Source organism: Eptesicus fuscus, chromosome 25, assembly GCF_027574615.1.
Source record: "Eptesicus fuscus isolate TK198812 chromosome 25, DD_ASM_mEF_20220401, whole genome shotgun sequence".
In the NCBI taxonomy this organism is placed as follows: domain Eukaryota; kingdom Metazoa; phylum Chordata; class Mammalia; order Chiroptera; family Vespertilionidae; genus Eptesicus; species Eptesicus fuscus.
The window spans coordinates 11226522-11246150 of NC_072497.1; the positions used below are offsets into that span (position 1 = coordinate 11226522).

The 19629-nt window shown below is 56.9% G+C and overlaps 1 protein-coding gene across 3 annotated transcripts in view; it reads right to left on the reverse strand.

Annotated features, from left to right (window-relative positions):
• The window catches only part of PCSK6 (proprotein convertase subtilisin/kexin type 6), a 57975-nt gene that overhangs the window by 6064 nt on the left and 32282 nt on the right, over nucleotides 1-19629 (reverse strand). The window contains exons 8-15 of one of the 3 annotated variants that reach the window (XM_054713168.1): nucleotides 18663-18875; nucleotides 15245-15345; nucleotides 14019-14122; nucleotides 11611-11728; nucleotides 9097-9285; nucleotides 7105-7241; nucleotides 2993-3172; nucleotides 2270-2308 (exon numbers count right to left, since the gene is read on the reverse strand). In XM_054713168.1, the coding sequence (XP_054569143.1) occupies nucleotides 2270-2308; nucleotides 2993-3172; nucleotides 7105-7241; nucleotides 9097-9285; nucleotides 11611-11728; nucleotides 14019-14122; nucleotides 15245-15345; nucleotides 18663-18875 (1081 nt within the window). The remainder of the gene's footprint in view (nucleotides 1-2269; nucleotides 2309-2992; nucleotides 3173-7104; nucleotides 7242-9096; nucleotides 9286-11610; nucleotides 11729-14018; nucleotides 14123-15244; nucleotides 15346-18662; nucleotides 18876-19629) is intronic. The other 2 variants (XM_054713170.1, XM_054713169.1) reach the window with 2 other exon arrangements.

Genomic DNA, 19629 nt, shown 5'->3' on the forward strand with positions numbered 1-19629 from the left:
CCTGACCGCGTTGTTCCGATTAGAAAGGCACCTTCTCACCTGGCTGGGAGCTGCGCGTGGGACCTGGGAGCTCACCTGGAAATGCAGCCCGTCCTCCCCACTGGGAGCCCCTGTGATCACGGGGAGATGAACAGCTTTGCTTTGAAGACCCCCAGCCCTTTGCCTATCACCAGCCCTTTGAAGACCCCAGCCTTTGCATACCCACAGGCCTCTGCAAACCTCCAGCCCCCTGACCTGTAAACTGCCCATGTGGCATAACCCTTTGGCCGACTTCCCCTGTAATCTTTGTCCTTCCTCCCACTACCAGCAGCTGGCCTCTGGTGGGGGCAGAGCAGATGTCTGTGGGTGCCCTGCTGCTCCCAGGATTGGAATCAGCGCTCATGTAGGAGTCCACCCTGTCTCTGCCGAACGGGCTCGGGGAGTGGCCGGCAGCCCGGGCCCCTGGATTGTCCGGTTATTGCACCTCGTCCAGAGCCTCACCCTCGCTGGGGCTGGTGGGGGGCATGTCCACACGGAGCTGTGCCTCCGGCTCTAGAAGCGCCCGGGGAAGCCCTGTCTGCCCGGGGAGGGCCCGGGGGCCGTGCTGAGGGCGTTGGCGTCTTTAGGAAGAGAAAGAAAACACGCCTGCTGTCAGGTCTGCGTTACGGGAGGCGGCGGGAGCCCGGCCAGCAGCAGAGGGATGGAGGGAGGACAAGGGGCCCATTCTCCGTGCACAATGGGGCTTTGCGGGCGCACAAAGCCCGCCTCTCTCCTCCCCGAGGGGCCTCGGACCCTCCCGGCGGGGCAGGTCCATGCTGCTTCCCTCCCCGAGGGTTTGATGTTGTGGACGTTTCCAACGTTGGCATTGGGGGCCCCCTTTCTAGGGGGCGAACCCCTGTCCAAGGGGTGTCTGTCCCCGGGGACGCGCTGACTGCACCACGTGGTCCGGGGTCACCTGGGCGCTGAGCCTCCTCGTCCAGAGCTCACAGCACAGGACACAGCAGCCCCCCCTCACCCATCTCCCTCACCCCGACCCTCACCCCTCACCCTCTGACCCTCCCCTAACGCCAGTCTATTTGCGACGTGAAGCCCATGCCCATCCGATCTGACTCGGGCTGCAGACTCCCCTTACAGTGAGATTCCCGGGGGGCACAAGGGTAGCGTGGTAGCAGATTTTATGGGGGAAAAAAAAAGCGCGTTCATTTATGAATAATTACTGAATCTGATTTGTAAATCACCGGGGGGAAACTGAGCCGATTAGCCCATTCATAATTCCACGGCCCATGTTAAAGGGAATTTAAATGGAATCGCCCATCATTTATGCTCGAGATGCAATGCGGGATGCGGGGGGAGGAGGGGGAGGCTCCATTGTGTCACCTCCCGCCCCCGATCTCTGCAGCGATTACGTAACTCAAAGCATCAAGGGTGTCGGAGAGCACCCTCCACGCGTCAAGCAGCTGGGAGTGCCGAGCGCAGGGAAATATGCCCAACCAGAAACGCCGAGTTTCTCGCCAATCGCCGTGGGATGGTTCTGGGGGAAGGAACAGCTAATCCTATGGGCAGGGTCTGAGGCCCTCGCCCTGCGGGCTCCATCCCCAGCAGGGGGCGTGCAGGAGGCAGCCGAGGGACGTTTCGCTCTCACCTTGATGTTTCTCTTCTCTCTCTCCCTCCTTCTCGCTCTAAAAAAATCAATTAGGCCAAAACCGGTTTGGCTCAGTGGATAGAGCTTCGGCCTGCGGACTGAAAGGTCCCAGGTTCGATTCCAGTCAAGGGCATGTACCTTGGTTGTGGGCACATCCCCAGTGGGGAGTGTGCAGGAGGCAGCTGATCGATGTTTCTCTCTCATGGATGTTTCTAACTCTCTCTTCCTCTCAGTAAAAAAAAAATCAATAAAATATTTTAAAAAATCAATTAGAAAATACTTGGGGAAATAAAAAAGTATCCACAATGAGGCACCTTTACTTTCCGGGCGACGCTGCCGCCGCTACGTGGGCCTTGAAACCCCATCGTGGGTCTTTATCGCAGCCCTCGAGGCCGGCCAACATCTCCTCCTCACTGTGGCCACGCGACCCGACCCGCCTGGGCCCCTGAGGACCCCGGTCCTCGCCACGCTCTGGCCACGGGGACGGAGAGTGGGTGGGTTTGCGAGGGTCAGGCCGAGAGGTGGGGGCCCGGGAGGAGGCCCCGGCACCATGCACGGGGCGGGTTCGGTTCTGGTTGGGCACAGAGAGGACCCTCGATTTCCCGGCTGGGGCGCGGGGACATACTTACGAGCCGGGCGCATACTTACTGGTCTGGGACACGCTAGGAGGGCCCGGGGAGGACCGAGCTGTGTGGGTGCAAATCAGCAGAGTTACCTCGGCTCCCGGACGCGGAACAGCCCCCGTCCTAACCCCCGTGTCAGCCAGGAAGAACCCCACGATTTTTTTGTGTTTGTTTTTAAATATATTTTTAAAACTGATGTCAGAGAGGAAGGGAGAGGGAAACAGAGAGAGAAACATCCATGAGGAGAGAGAACCACGGATCGGCTGCCTCCTGCACGCCCCCTACTGGGGACTGAGCCCGCAACCCGGGCATGTGCCCTTGACCGGGAATCTAACCTTGACCTCCTGGTTCCTAGGTCGACGCTCAATCATGGAGCCACACCAGCCAGGCAAGCCCCACGAATTCAGAGTGGAAAACCAGTCCTAACTGGTGTGGCTCAGTGGATAGAGCGTTGGCCTGTGGACCAGAGGGTCCCGGGTTCGATTCCGGTCAAGGGCACGTACCTTAGTTGCAGGCTCCTCGGCAGCCCGGGCCCTGGTCGGGGCGTGTGCAGGAGGCCATCCATGTGTCTCTCTCCCAGCGATGTTTCTCTCCGCCTCTCCCTCTCTCTCCCACTCTCCCTAAACATCAGTGGGAAAAGATCCTCGGGGGAGGATGCACAAAACAAAACAAAACAAAACAAGGAAAAAACAGTGGAAAACCAGTCCTTGCCAGAGGCGGGCGTGCCCCCCGGATTCAGGCGCGTTACCTGTATAGTCCTCCTCGTCCTCCGGGCCCTCGGCCGGGGCGGGCGGCCGGGCGGCCTTGGGCGGCTCCAGCCCGGGGGTGGACAGCTCCAGCATCCGGGAGCGGGACTGGTGGGCGCTGAAGGTGTGGTAGGGGTGCTCCGCCGTGCCGTACAAGACGAGGCTCCACTCCTTCAGCTTCCCTGCAAGGCCCCAAGCCCCCGAGTCAGGAACCCGCCCACGGCGCCCTCTCCCGCTGGGCCAGCCGGGGCGGGTGTAGGCCTTTTGAGTTTTGAGAAAAACCACTCCTGAGCTAATACTCCTTAGGATACAGCCTCCCAACGGGTGATTCTAAAGGTATTTTTATTGTTGGTTTCAGAGACGATGGGAGAGGGAGAGAGAGGGACAGAGAGAAACATCCATGAGGAGAGAGAATCACTCATCGGCTGCCTCCTGCACGCCCCCTACTGGGCACCGAGCCTGCAACCCAGGCCTGTGCCCTGACCGGGACTCGAACCGTGACCTTCTGTTCCTAGGTCAATGCTCAACCATTGAGCCACACCGGCCAGGCTATGCTGTGTTGTGTTGTTGTTTTTTTTTAATAAAAAGGAAGTCTCTTTTCCACTCCTGAACCCCTGCCTGCCCTCCAGCCCCTCCTGCTGGCTTCTGGAATTCACTCTCCGCCGTTTCATTGCGACCTAATGGACGTATGGCACTGAGCACGCTTAAGGCGTTCAGCGTAATGACATGACTCAGGCATATTGCACAGTGCTTTCCACCGTACCTGTAGTTACAGCCATCGTCTCGGTTAGACACACACACACACACACACACACACACACACTGAGTGGCCACATTATTATCATCTCTGAACACATAATAATCTGGCCACTCAGTGTATATCCTATATAATAAAAGGCTAATATGCAAATTGTCCCCTCGACCAGGAGTTTGACCAGCAGGCAGGCCGGCCAACCGCCTATGTCCCCTCCCCCTGGCCAGGCTGGCCGGACCCCACCCATGCACGAATTCATGCACCGGGCCTCTAATATGTATGTATATACACACTGAGTGGCCAGATTATTATGCGTTCAGAGATCATAATAATCTGGCCACTCAGTGTATATACATGAAAAAACCCCACAGCATATACTTTTCATATCCATAAATCTTTCTAGAAAATGTCAGTTTAATTTAAAAAAGCTATGGGACCTGGCTGGAAAGGTCAGGGGGTTCAAGCATGGTCCTGATACACCAAGATTTAGGGTTTGATCCCCGGTCAGGGCACACACAGGAATCAACCAACGAACGCACCCCGAAGTGAAACGACCAATCGATGTTTCTCTCCCTCTCCCTTCCTCTCTCATCCATGGGAATACATCGCTGGGTCAGGGCTGACAAAAGTGTTTTTTAAATGCCGTCTTTAAAAAAAAGGAGAGAGAGAAAGGCCCAGAAGAATCCAGGGATCTGTTTCAGGCGAACGCCCCGGCGGACGCTCTTCCTTGCCACAGTGCCGTGACCCTGAGCTGCCGAGTTTACCGCAGAGGTGCGGGCGGAAGGGGTAAAAATGGCTCCGTCTACTTATGAAAACATAAAAATACACAAGCACACTTTGAAAGAGTGGATTTTATGGTCCGGGCACTGCATTTCCATAAAGCCATGCTATGACAGACTGTGTAAACACACACACACACACACACAGAAATGCCAACCTCTGCCCAATAAATTTAACACGTAATTAAAACCCCCCCATGCGGCCCTGGCCGGTGTGGCTCCGTGGGTAGAGCGTGGGCCCTTGGATGGAGGGGTCCCGGGTTCGATTCGGGTCAATGCAGCTACCAGGGTGCATTCCAAGGCAACCCACCCATGTGTTTCTTCCACATCGATGTTTCTCTCTCTCTCTCTTCCCTCCCTCTAAAAATCAATGGAGCCCTGGTCGGTTTGGCTCGGTGGATAGAGCGTCTGCCTGTGGACTGAAGGGTCCCAGGTTCGATTCCGGCCAAGGGCACATGCCTGGGTTGCAGGCTTGATCCCCAGTAGCTGGCGTGCAGGAGGCAGCCGATCGGTGTTTCTCTCTCATCGATGTTTCTATCTCTCCCTCTCCCTTCCTCTCTGAAATCAATAAAAACATATTAAAAATACACAAAAAGTAGAAGGAAGGCCAAGAGCCCTGGCTGGGCAGCTCAGATGGTCAGAGCATCGTCCCTAAACGCCAAGGTTGCAGGCTCGATCCCGGGTCAGGGCACGTACACTGAGTGCATAAATAAGTGGAACAACTAATCAATGCTCCCGCCTCCCCCCCCCCCCCCACCCCGTCCCCTCCTCTCTAAAATCAATTAAAAGCTGTACGTGCCCAACCCAGTTTGGCTGAGTGGATAGCGTGTAGGCCTGCGGACTGAAGGGTCCCGGGTTCGATTCCTGTTCAGGGCACATGCCCAAGGTTGTGGGCTCCATCCCTAGTGGGGGGCGTGCAGGAGGCAGCCAATCAATGATTCTCTCTCCTCATTGATATTTCTCTCTCTCTCCCTCTCTGAAATTAATAAAAATATATTTTTAAAAAAGGAAAAAGGGGGGAAAAACAAGTCACGCAGAAGAGGCTAATTTCTCCTGCCTTTTTTTTTTTTAATCCTCACCCGAGGATATTTTTCTCTTGATTTTCAGAGTGGAAGAGAGAGGGAAAGACAGAGAGAAACATCGATGTGAGAGGAACACGTCGATGGGTTGCCTCCTGCATGAGCCCTGACCAAGGCCTGGTCTGGGGAGGAGCCTGCAACTGAGGTATGTGCCCTGGACTGGAATCGAACCCGGGGCCCTTCAGTCCGCAGGCGGACGCTCTATCCACTGAGCCAGACCGGCCAGGCCAGACTACTCGGTTTTTTTGAAAAAAGGTTTAAAACGAGGGCCATAAACCGATCGAGTCCAATGTGCCAGAGGTGGTATTACTGGAGCTCGCTTATCACTCAGCCGCCTTGATTGCTTCATAAACCCCAGGTCTTATCTGAGATTTGGAAACATTTTACTCGGCTGCCACTGGCATGGAGCTGGCTTTTCTTTGCTGTTGTTGGAAATCGAACAGTCAGAGATTGAGTAAGTTAAACAGAGAACAGAACACTCCGAGGGGTGGCCTGCAGCCAGCGGAACGGAGTTGGCTTAAAAACGAAACAAAACAATTAAGTTGTAGAGATTTGAGGGGAGCCCAGCCGGTGTGGCTCAGGGACTGAGCGTCAACCTATGACCCAGGAGGTCATGGTTCGATTCCCGGTCAGGGCACATACCCGGGTTGCGGGCTCCATCCCCAGTGGGGGGCGTGCAGGAGGCAGCTGATCCATGATTCTCTCTCCTCATTGATGCTTCTCTCTCTCTCTCTCTCCCTCTCCCTCTCCGTTCCTCTCTGAAATCAGTGAAAACATATTTTTAATTTATTTAAGTTTTTAAATGAGTTTATTTATTCTTTTAATCCTCACCCGAGGATATTTTCTCATGGATTCTTAGAGAGAGTGGGAGCGAGAGGGAAAGACAGAGAAACATCCATCTGAGACAGACACATCGATGGGTTGCCTCCTGCTCGCACCGTGACCAGGGCCCAGGCCAGGGAGGAGCCTGCAACCGAGGTACATGCCCTGGATCGGAATCAAACCCGGGACCCTTCAGTCGGCAGGCCGACACGTTATCCATTGAGCCAAACTAGCCAAGGCAATAAAAACATATTTTTTAAAAATGATGAAAATTTGTGAAGTGTGTATCATGTGCCTTTTACCTTCATCTACACTAATAAAAGAGTAAGATGCAAATTGACCATACCTTCGCGACACCCACCAGCCAATCAGGAGTGAGTATGCAAATTAACCCAACAAAGATGGCAGGTTGATTTGCATACGCAGGCGCAGAGTGGCCGGGCAGGAGCACCGCCCCAGCTGCTCCGGGCCTCTGGGCAGCGCGGGAAGGCGGAAAGGCGGCTCCGGGCCAGAGCGAAAAGGTGGCTCCGGCAGCCAGGGGAAGGAAGGCCCGTTCTCGCACGAATCTTCGTGCACCGGGCCTCTAGTTTAAAAAAAATAAAAAGGGCTAGAGACATCGTAGTGAAAGCAAAGTGCTCGAGCCGACAGAAGGGCCGAAAGAGGAGCGTGGCGCCTCTGACCTTGCTTCTCCGGGTTGCGGACCTGCGACGGCATGTCCTGGATCTCCAGCGTCCACTCCCCCTCGGCCTTCTCTCCCCAGCAGTGCACCGTCATGAACTCCCAGTTGGAAAAGCCTTCGTTGGAGTGGTCCAGCAGCCTGCGAGGGGAGACCGCGGTCAGGACACGGGGGGGAGGGGAGGGGCCGGAAAAGGGCAGGGGTGGGGGATGGGGGACCAGGGCAGCAGGTGTGAGGACAGCCCTCGTCTTTGTCGGAGGCGAAGGGGCAGGTAAGACCCTGACTGCTGTCCCACCCTTGTTTTTTATTTTTTTTATTTTAAAAATATTTTTATTGATTTCAGAGAGGAAGGAAGAGGGAGAGAGAGAGGAACATCAATGAGGAGAGAGAATCACGGATCGGCTGCCTCCTGCAAGCCCTCTACTGGGGATGGAGCCCACAACCCTGGGCATGTGCCCTTGGCCGGAATCAAACCTGGGACCCTTCAGTCCACAGGCTGACACTCTATCCACTGAGCCAAACCAGCCAGGACTAAAAATACATATATTTTTTTAAATGGCCCTGGCCAGTGTGGCTCAGTGGATAGAGTTTCATCCTGCAGACTGAAGGGTCCCAGGTCTGATTCCGGCCAAGGGCACATGCCCAGGTTGTGGGCTCCATCCCCAGTGGGGCGTGCAGGAGGCAGCCGATCCATGATTCTCTCTCATCATTGATGTTTCTATCTCTCTCCCTTTCCCTTCCTCTCTGACATCAATAAAGAAATACATAGTTTTTAAAATGTTTCCTACGACGTGAGATTCGATTCTCGGGTGGTGCGGGCGGGCAGGGATTTCTCCAACCATCTCCTGTAGGAAAACACTTATCAGGGGAGCTTTCCTGGCCCAGCAAATAGCGAGGGCAGAGGGCACCCCTGCTGTCTTCTGAGAAACGGCAAAGGGCGGGCCGGGTTCCCCACGTGACGCCACGCGGAATCCAAGGCCCGGGGCACAGAACAAACGGTCTTTGAAGGGCTGTGGCACTGAGGTGTGTAAACTCACTCCCTGGGAAAGAAAAAACCTGGCACACAGAGAAAGCTGCCGACCGAAGCAAGACGCGGAGCCCAGGCCAAGGTCAGAGCTACAATCACACCATCTGCCTCGGGGCCGGGGGCGGGGGGGGGGGGGGCCCCGCCCAGGGCTCCATGGCTGCCACGCGGCCTCGGGCGGGTTGACAGCAGAGCCTCGCACAAGGTGGGGGGGGGGGGTATCCGGGGACCCCGGGACCCGCTCTCTAAGAATCCGGGGGCTCCCACGCTGGAGCCCTGGAAGGTCCTCGAAGGCCAGGCAGGCGGCGTGGGGCGGACGGAAGGGCAGCCGGGAGCCGGTGCCGGGAATCGCGCCCGGCATTTTCATCCATCAGGGGCGGGGGGACCTTCTTTCTGCCAAGGGCCATCGGGGTAGTTATACCATCATCACCCGCGGGCCACCCACAATCACCCACTTCAACGTGAGCCTGCTCGCCCAGCTGGGGCAGCTCGGTGGATGGAGCATCGTTCCATGAACCAGGAGGTCACGGGTCCGATTCCCGGTCAGGGCACACGCCCGGGTTGTGGGCTCCATCCCCAGTAGGGGGCGTGTGGGAGGCAGCCGATCCATGATTCCCTCTCCTCATGGATGTTCCTCTCTCTCTCTCTCTCCTCTTCCTTCATCTCTGAAATCAATACAAATATATTTAAAATTTTTTAAGAGGTAATTTCCTTTAAAAAAAAACCAAACACATTTCCCGAGCTGAGGAATAGAGAGAGAAGAAGAGGGGAGAGAGTGGGAGAGGAACAATGATGAGAGAGAGTCGTGGCTCGGCTGCCTGGTTGCCGGGGAAGCAGCCGGGGAGTCAGCGTGGGAGTCCAGGCTGCGATGATGCCCATGTGGTTCCCTGCCGGCCACGGACACCTGCCCCCTGCCCTCTGCCCCCTGCCCTCTGCCCCCGGCCTGGCCACACGAGGCCAGGCTGGCCTTACCTCTTGGCCAACAGCTGGGACTTGGTCCCCGAGGGGGAAATGAGGTGGATCTGCAGGTCGCCGCGGCGCGGGTGGGAGATGGAGATGCGGGCCACCACGTGCTCCAGGTAGCCCACCCGCTGGTCCGAGTGGTCGGCGCAGGCGGTGGTCAGGGCCGTGGTGCGCAGCGTCTGCACCACGGGGATGCTCCTGGGGGCAGGGGGAGGTCCAGGTCACCCACGGGGCAGTGAGCGCCAGGTGTGGCCTCCGGGGTCCCCCACCCGGCTCCTCCCGCCCCCCCGGGGAGAGCAGCTTCGGCCCTCCCTTACAGACACTCCCAGACGTTCCTGCTGGAGTGAGACCGCCGGCCCAGAGGATCCGCTCAGAGAGGCTGAGAGGACGGCGCCTCGCCCTGGCCGGGTGGCTCAGTCAGCTGGAGCATCGTCCCGTGCACCGAAGGGCCACGGGTTTGATTCCCGGTCAGGGCACACGCCCGGTGGCAGGCTCGATCCCCAGTTGGGAGGCAACCGGTCCATGTTTCTCTCCCTCTCCCCCTCTCCCTCTCCCTTCTTCTCTAAGATGAATGGAAACTTAGGCGAAAATTTTTTATTTTAATATTTTATTGATTTTTTACAGAGAGGAAGGGAAAGGGATAAAGAGTTAGAGACATCGATGTGAGAGAAACATCGATCAGCTGCCTCCTGCACACCCCCCACCGGGGATGTGCCCGCAACCAAGGTACATGCCCCTGACCGGAATCGAACCCGGGACCTTTCAGTCCGCAGGCCGACGTTCTACCCACTGAGCCAAACCGGTCAGGGCGAAAATTTACAAAAAAGAATGGAGCCTGGCCAGTGTGGCTCAGTGGTTGAGCATCGACCTAGGAACCAGGAGATCACAGTTTGATTCCCGGTCAGGGCACAGGCCCGGGGTGCAGGCTCCATCCCCAGTGAGGGGCGTGCAGGAGGCAGCCGATCCGTGATTCTCTCTCCTCATGGATGTTTCTCTATTTCCCTCTCCCTTCCTCTCTGACATCAGTAAAAACATCCTTAAAAATAGATGAAGACAGAAAGGTCCTATGGCTGCCCAGCAGCCCATGGATACGTCCCCGAGGCTCGGCCGGCACCGGGCCCGTTTTGGGGAACGCTGTTCCCGCGATGCCGGACCTTCCTCTCGGGAGGGAGGTGAGAAGCCGAGGCTGAGTGTCCCCCAGGAATGACATCACTCGGCTCCGCGGGGCCTGAGTCATAAGAAACCCTCAGACACGGTCACAAACAACGACGTCATTCCCCCCCGAGGCCGTAAACACGCGAACACATGAACACATGATGTGTGTGCAGCACGCGTGGGCTGGGGAGGCTGACTGCTTGCATGGCCGGCTCCCAAAGTTTCCCGTCCGCCCGACCGGTCCGCAGCCCTCCCCCCCCCCCCACCCCCTGTGGCGGGCGCAGGGCACGAGGGAAAGCTCCGCAGGGTCCTGGAAGGTTCCATCCAGCCCTGGGGGCCACGGAGGTAGGTCCCCCCGTAAAGCCCTCCCCACACCACCCTGTACTAAGAAGGCACCGAGGGTGAGTTGTGGGGAGGGGACTCTGTGCAGTCTCACAGGTGGGCGTCATCTCAGGAGTAGCCCTACGCTGTCAAACTCCTAGCACACCTCTGGGTCCAAGAGCAAGATCAAGATCAAGGCCAGGGTGGCTCAGTGGTTGACGTCGACCTAGGAACCAGGAGGTCACGGTTCGATTCCCGGTCAGGGCACATGCCCCGGGTGCGGGCTTGGTCCCCAGTAGGGGGTGTGCAGGAGGCAGCCGATCCATGATTCATTCTCATGACGGATGTTTCTATCTCTCCCCTCTCCCTTCCTCTCTGAAATCAATACAAATATACATTTAAAAAAAAAAAAAAAAAGAGACCTAGCCAGTTTGGCCGAGTGGATAGAGCATGGGCCCTTGGACTGAAGGGTCCTGGGTTCCATCCCAATCAAGGGCACGTACCTCGGCTGCAGGTTCGATTCGCAGCCCTGGTTGGGGCGCTTGGGGGGACGGCAACCAATGGATGTGTGTCTCTCTCTCCTCCCTTCCACTCTCTCTAAAAATCAATGGGAGGCCCTAAACGGTGTGGCTCAGTGGATAGAGCGTCGGCCTGCAGACTGAAGGGTCCCAGGTTCGATTCCGGTCAAAGGCATGTACCTTGGTTGCGGGCACATCCCCAGTAGGAGGTGTGCAGGAGGCAGCTGATGGATGTTTCTCTCTCATCGATGTTTCTGGCTCTCTATCCCTCTCCCTTCCTCTCTGTAAAAAAATCAATAACATGTATTTAAAAAGATAGATTAAAAAATAAAAATCAATGGGAAAAATACCCTCGGGGGAGGATTAGCCAAAATAAAACAAAAGAAACCATTCCTTCCTCGGCTTCTCAGTCCAGGAAAGAGAGCGAGCGCGTGCCCGCCGACGTGTGAGCGTGCACTTCCCTGGCGCGCCCGGCAGCACCGTCAGGGTCGGGGCCAGGAGCCCGGGGACCCCCGGGGCCGCGCCTCACCTGGGCCTCTTGTCCGCGAAGGCGACGCAGGTGTGCTGCGCGGGCACCGCCGTCCACTTCCTCGCCTCCAGGACCAGGGCTTCCGCGTCCACCAGGCCGAAGCCGTACAGATGGCTGACTGGAGAGACAGGCCCTTCAGACCGGGGGCCCATCCCCGCCGGCCCGACTCCCGCCGACGGAGGGCACCGACCCCTGACCTCCCTGGCCCCTGACCTCCATGGCCCCGGGACAGACCACCTGGGCTGCTCAGGGCTGGAAGCATGCGACCATCCGACCTGCTGTCCGACCGACCGTCCGACCGTCTCCCGGAGCCCCACAGGGCAGGACAAACCCTACTGAGGATTACTCCCAAGGCCCTCTGCGCTCCTCAGTCTCAAAACTCTACTCCCGCCCCGGCCGGTGTGGCTCAGCGGACAGAGCGCCGGCCTTCGGACGGGAGGGTCCCAGGTTCGATTCCTGGTCAAGGGCATGGCCCTCGGTTGCAGGCTGGATCCCCACCCAGCCCTGGTCCTGGCGTGTGCGGGAGGCAACTGATCGATGTGTCTCTCTCCCTTCCACTTTCTCTGAAAATCAATGGGAATATACCCTCACGTGAGTTTTAACAACAAAAATAAGTAAAAATAATAAAAATTCTACTCCTCGCCCGGCTGGCATGGCTCAGTGGTTGAGCGTCGACCTAGGACCCAGGAGGTCACGGTTGGTTCGGTTCCCAGTCAGGGCACATGCCCGGGTTGCAGGCTCGATCCCCAGTGTGGGGTGTGCAGGAGACAGCCGGTCCATGATTCTCTCTCATCACGGATGTTTCCATCTCTCTCTCCCTCTCCCTTCCTCTCTGACATCAATAAAATATCTACACTAATAAAAGGGTAATATGCTCATTAGACCGTGTCGACCGGACATCTTCCAGTCGTCCGGTCCTCCTTCCAGACAAAGCCACAGTGGCGGGGCATGGAGCAGAGGCAGTTAGGGGCGATTGGGCCAGCAGGGGAGCAGTTAGGGGCGATCAGGCCGGCAGGGGAGGGCGGTTGGGGGCAATCGGGCCAGCAGGGGAGCAGTTAGGGGCGATCAGGCCGGCAGGCAGGTGAGCGGTTAGGAGCCAGTGGTCCCAGATTGTGAGAGGGATGTCTGACTGCCGGACATCCCCCGAGGGGTTCCCGGATTGGAGAGGGTACAGGCCAGGCTGAGAAACCAACCCTCCTCCCCTTGCACGAATTTCGTGCACCGGGCCTCTAGTATTTAAATAAAATAAAACCCGAGGAAAAAAACCACTGGAGGCCCCAGGCTTGACCCCTGGCTTCTCCCCTTTTGCCCTTCAGCTCCCCGGCCGAACGCCAGGCCGTTGGGGGCCGGCGGCAGCACAGGCCAGCGGGCACACGTGAACTGGCCCGGCCCGACGTTGAACTTGGCCAGTGCAAGACGGTTTCAAAGTTTAATTTACGAAGCCCGGCGGAGGCAGCAGATACCATCTCTCTCCCTCGTTCACGAGGCCAACATCGAAATGTGGGTCAGCTCTTGTTACGGCGCAGCCCGCCACCCCCATTCCTGCAAGACGGAGACGCGCCGGGCCTGATCAATGGCCTCCTTACAGGAAGAGGAATGTCCCCTGGGTCGTGGGTCACAGGGCGTGACCTGTGTTTCCCAGGTCGTGGTATCAGGCGCGGTGTTGACATAGTGGGACCTGAGCTACAGAAAAGGGGGCGGGGGGGGGGGGCACCCGTCTTCTCTAACGGCTGGGTGTAAATCTTCTTAAAATATATTTTATTGATTTTTTACAGAGAGGAAGGGAGAGGGAGAGGGATAGAGAGTTAGAAACATCGATGAGAGAGGAACATCGATCAGCTGCCTCCTGCATACCTCCTACTGGGGATGTGCCCACAACCAAGGTACATGACCTTGACCGGAATCGAACCCAGGACCCTTCAGTCTGCAGGCCGATGCTCTATCCACTGAGCCACAGTGGATAGAGCCTCCCATTGATTTTTAGAGAGAGTGGAAGGGAGGAGAGAGAGACACACATCCATCGGTTGCCTCCCCCCCAAGCGCCCCAACCAGGGCTGCGAATCGAACCTGCAGCCGAGGTACGTGCCCTTGATTGGGATGGAACCCAGGACCCTTCAGTCCAAGGGCCCATGCTCTATCCACTCGGCCAAACTGGCTAGGACTCTTTTTTTTTTCTCTCACATCGATGTTCCTAACTCTCTATCCCTCTCCCTTCCTTTCTGTAAGAAATCAATAAAATATATATTTTTTAAAAATCACTAAGTTTGGGGCAGCCTGACCTCTAGTGACCGTAGGGATTTCCACATTGAGGTTCCAGGACACTTTTCACCCTTGTGACTCCAGGGCCCCCGCCCCCAGGGCCCACCAGCACGGGGTGCCTGGCCCCACCCCGCCCCCCGGGCCCGCACCTTTGTGGCCGGCGCCGTTGACCTTCCAGTCGCTCGCCTTCAGGTGGGCCGGCCGGGAAGTCTTCACCAGCAGGTGCTGCACGTCCCGCCAGGTGAGCTGGCCGCTGCAAGGACAGAGGGACACACGCTGCAGCCACACGGACGGACGGACGGACGGACGGACGGCGGCACGGGGGAGGGGGCCAGCCCCCAGCCTGCACGCCAGGAAGCTGCAGAGGCTCCGTGCCCGGGCAGAGGGTTCGTTCACACCCTCTTTTTCTAAAAAAAAATGCATTTTTATTGATTTCAGAGAGGAAGGGAGAGGGAGAGAGAGACAGAAACATCCATGAGGAGAGAGAATCATCGATCGGCTGCCTCCTGCACGCCCCCTTCTGGAGATTGAGCCACAATGCAACCTGGGCATGTGCCTTGACCAGGAATCGAACCGTGACCTCCTGGTTCATAGGTCGATGCTCAAACACTGAGCCACACAGACTGGGCATCAAATACCCCCTATTTGATCTCAGGGCTTACTCCCTAGAAACCATTCTTTACAAAGAGGGTGTGAACTGCCCGGCCTGCATGACTCAGTGGTTGAGCGTAGACAATATGAACCAGGACGTCACGGTTCGATTCCCGGTCAGGGCACATGCCCGGGTTGCATTGTGGCTCGATCTCCAGAAGAGGGCGTGCAGGAGGCAGCCGATCGATGATTCTCTCATTGATGTTTCTCTCCCTCTCCCTCTCCCTTCTTCATCTCTGAAATCAATAAAAAATATATTTTAAAAAAAACCTTACCTTCTTTGGTTACTCATTTTTTTAAAAAAGCCTGGAGATGGATGGCGGTGTGGGTGACTATGTAATGCACGAACTGTATACTTAAAAATGGCTCACGTGGTACATTTTCTGTTGTGTGTTATTATACTACTAGAGGCCCGATGATGCACGGAGATTCGTGCAAGAACGGGCCTTCCTTCCCCTGGCTGCCGGCACCGCCTTCGCTCAGGCCCAGAGCCGCCTTTCTGCCTTCCCACGCTGCCCAGAGGCCCAGAGTGGCTGGGGCGGTGTGGAACGCCTGCATGTGCAAATTAACCCACCATCTTTGTTGTGTTAATTTGCATACTCACTCCTGATTGGCTGGTGGGTGTCGTGAAGGTACGGTCAATTTGCATCTTGCTCTTTTATTAATGTAGACAATAAAAACTTAAAAAAGAAAAAAAAAGAAGGGGAAGTGAGTGGGAACTTACTTTGCTTCTAAAGCCAGAGCGATGATCCCCGCCACCATGGGGGCTGAGACCGAGGTACCCGTGTGCCCGTCGGTGCAGCGCTGACGCAGATCCGTGGTGACCTGGCGGGAGGGAGGCAGGAGGTGAGATCAGCTCTCAGGAGAACTCAAGATGCTGGTCCTGCCCAGCCAGTGTGGCTCCGTGGTTGAGCGTCAACCTATGAGCCAGGAGGTCATGGTTCAATTCCCGGTCAGGGGACATACCCGGGTTGCACTGCGGCTCGATCCCCAGTAGGGGGCGTGCAGGAGGCAGCCGATCCATGATTCTCTCTCATCGTTGATGTTTCTCTCTCCCTCTCTCTCCCTTCCTCTCTGAAATCAAGAAAAATATATTTTAAAAAAAAGATGCTGGCCCTAAGTACCTGTGGTCCCGGGGCCCAGGGATGGAGGAGGCACGATCTGGACACATTCTTTAAAATATATCTTTTACTGATTTCAAAGAGAAAGGGAGAGGGAGAGGAAGAGAGAGAGAGAGAGACATCAATGATGGGAGAGAATCATGGGTCGGCTGCCTCCTGCACACCCCCTACTGGGGATGGGGCCTGCAACCTGGGCCTGTGCCCTGACCGGGAATCAAACCCATGACCTCCTGGTTCCTAGGTCGATGCTCAACCACGGAGCCACGCCGGGGGGCTGGACACGTTCTGGGCGACCAAGCTGTCCGTCGTGCCTGGAACTCGGTGCTGAAGGGCTTCGCTCTCACAGGTAACAAATGGACCCGCTACAGGAACAAATAAGCCCATCGCGGGGTGAGGACGGGGGCGGGGCAGAGGGAAGACACGCGTGTGCTGAGACACGAAGAGCAGCCCCCCCCAACCCCCCGGCCCGGCCGGCGTGGCTCAGGGGTGGAGCGTCCACCTAGGAACCAGGAGGTCAGGCACCACGTGTCCAAGGACACAGTCCCCGCCGCGCTTCCCCCTCCCCCAGGCAGCCCCCGCGGCCCCCACATCAGGTTCCGGGACGGGCGTCTGTGTAACGAGACCTCAGCCAGTCCCGGTGCCGACGGGCTCGGCTCCTACGTGAACAGGAAACCATTCAGGACCCGGCGGCCCGTCCCAGGGGCGCGTGCTCCAGTGGGAAAGAAAAATAACTTAAATTAATACCTTCGTGAGCCGGCCCGGCCGCTGCCAAGCTGGCGGCCGCCATGGGGACCGGCCTTTCCGTCCGTGCAGGCAAAGGGGGAAGAGAGGGAGCCTGTGGGCCCCCCCCCCCCCCCGAAAAATGTAAAAATAAATTCGCGGGCCATTTGTAAAGACGTGGCTGAGCGGCAGGAGGAATGGGAAGATTTAAAAAAAATAAAGGCATTGCCCGGGCGGCGTGGCTCAGTGGCTGAGCATCGGCCCATGATCCAGGAGGTCACAGTCCGACTCCCGGTCAGGGCACAGGCCCGGGTTGTGGGCGTGATCCCCAGTAGGGGGCGTGCAGGAGGCAGCCGATCAGTGGTTCTCTCTCATTGATGTCTCTCTCTCCTTCTCCCTTCCTCTTTGAAATCAATAAAAAGATTTTTTTTTTTTTTTAAATTAAGCCACGTCTGGCCGGCTACATGATCTTGTGTTTTCAAATGTCTAAAACCCAACCTGATGGCTGTGCACTGCAATTTTGCATTAGCTTCAACTGAACACCCATCCCTCCTTATTTATCTAATTATCATGACTTTTAATCCTCACCCGAAGATGTTTTTCCCATTGACTTTTAAGAGAGTGGAAGGGAGAGGGAGAGACACAGAGAGAGAAACATGGATGTGAGAGAGACACATCGATGCGTTGCCTCCCGCGCACGCTTCGACCAGGGCCGGAGATCGAGCCTGCAACCCGGGCATGTGCCCTTGACTGGAATCGAACCCAGGACCCTTCCGTCCGTGGGCAGATGCTCTATCCACTGAGCCAAGAAGCCAGGGCTCCTCATTCTTTTTAAAGTCGTAACACACGAGGGAAAGGAGGAAACGCAAATTCCGTCCCTCTACCCGACGAACACGGACTCGGTCAAAGACAAATCACACTCATGCTCGCCGACGTGAGCGAGGCGGGCGCACACCGCCGCTCCAGCTCCGCGTCCAGAAAAAGTCCTGTTCTTCGGAAGGGAATGCCCCGGGGACCCGCTGGATGCCTACCGTCCTTCAGGAGAGAACCAAGACCCTCTCTCTTCCTCAGCGCTGCACGCCGAGGCCGTGCCGCTCGGTCGGCTGGCTCCCAAGCCATGTGACCACAGAATTGGAGAAAGCCACACGGAGACGCCGTGGTGAGAAAGCACCTCATTCTTACAGGGTATTTTTAGACCTCGAAAGCCAGAGAGGGTTTTCATGGGCATTTTGTGCAAAAATGAGCCAGGCCGGATCTGGGGAAGGCTGCCAAGGGTCTGAGGGCGCACGGGGAGTTCGCGGGTGGGCGGGGGGCACCCTGGGACCTGGCACACAGCGGCCTGAGCCTGGCTCAGCTATTCTGGTCGCTGTTGTGAATCCTCACCCGAGGATCTTTTCCCATGGATTCATATTTAGTTTTGTTTTAAAGGACAGAGCTTTTTAAAAAATCCTATATAATGAAGACGTAATATGCAAATGGTCATTATGCCGTGAAGCGTAACGACTGACCACGTAACAACTGGATCACGGATCAGCAGGAGGGTGGGGCAGTGAGCTACAAGCGGGCAGCGGAGAGCTACAGGAGGGGGCAGGGCAGCAAGCTATGGGGGGAGCGGGGGGAGGGGGAGCTATAGGAGGGCGGCAGCGAGCTACTGGCGCACAGATTTGTACGCAGGGCTACTAGTCTATATATATTTGTATTGATTTCAGAGAGGAAGGGAGAGGGAGAGAGAGAAACATCAATGATGAGAGAGAATCATGGATCAGCTGCCTCCTGCACGCCCCACACTGGGGATGGAGCCTGCAACCCAGGCATGTGCCCTTGACTAGGAATCAAACCAGGGACCCTTCAGTCCACAGGCCGACGCTTTATCCACTGAGCCAAACCAGCTAGGGCTCCTTTGATTATTTAGAGAGAGTGGAAGGGAGGGAGGAAGGGGAGGAAAAAAAGAGGAGGAGGAGGAAGAGAGAGAGAGAAGAGGAAGAAGAGGAAGAAGAGGAAGAAGAAGAAGAAGAAGAAAGGGAGAGAGAGAAACATGGATGTGAGAGAGACACACTGATTGGTTGCCTCCTGCATGTGCCCAGACCTGGGCCAGGGATCGAACCTGCAACCCAGGCAGGTGCCCTTGACCAGAATCGAACCTGAGACCCTCCAGTCTGCAGGCCGACGCTCTATCCACTGAGCCGCACCGGCCAGGGCGCATCTTTTTGTTCCGAGGAAAAGGAACTGGTCCCCGGAAGGCCGGGGCTCCCTCCCCTCCCTCCCCTCCCCCCGCCCCCAGCTCCCGCCCCGGGCGCTCACGATCTTCCGCTCGTAGAAGGCGCCGCTGCTGTAGGTGGTGGCCAGCGTGGACGGGCACTCCTCCAGGTACCAGGGCTTGTAGCCGTTCTCCGTGGTGCTGCTCACGGAGATGGTGTAGATGCTGTTGGTGTAGCCGTCGCAGGAGCAGTGGTCCCCCTCTCGCCCGCCGTTGCCCGAGGCCCAGACGAAGATGGAGCCCAAGCCCTGCCGGCCCTGGAGGGGAGGCACAGCCGCCCGTCAGCCCGCCGGCCGCCGGAGCCGGGCAGGGCGGGCCTCGCACGGAGGCCTGGGCCCCGTTCCCCAGGCCCTGCAATGGGGCGGGGATGATGTGTTCGGACCCTCTGGAAGCCACGGGAGACATGGCTTGACTTTTTTTTTTTTTTTTTAATTCTCACCCGACACCCGGCTGGCGTGGCTCCGTGGTTGAGTGTGGACCTATGACCCACAAGGTCAGGGTTCGATTCCCCATCAGGGCACACACCCAGGTTGTGGGCTCCATCCCCAGTAGGGGGCGTGCAGGAGGCAGCCGATCCCTGATTCTCTCTCATCATTGATGTTTCTCTCTCTCTCCCTCTCCCCTCCTCTCTGAAATCAATAAAAAAATATATATATTTTAAAAATTCTCCCCCGAGGACATGCTTAGAGAGAGGAAGAGAGAGAGAAAGAAGGAGAGAGACAACAATGTGAGAGAGAAACATTGATCAGTTGCCTTCTGTACATGCCCTGCTGGGGATCGAGCCCACAACCCAGGCATGTGCCCTGTCCGGGGTTGAACCGGCAACCTTTCGGTGCCCAGGACGAAGCTCAACCGACTGAACCACCCGGCCGGGCGGACGTGGTTTGGTTTTCACAGAGGGCTCTGTCTGGATTCACAGGGTTGCACTGAGGACAAGACTCAGAAGGACTGCTCTGTTCTTCCTTTTTTTTAAAAAAAGAATGTTTTTATTGATTTTAGAAAGAGAGAAAG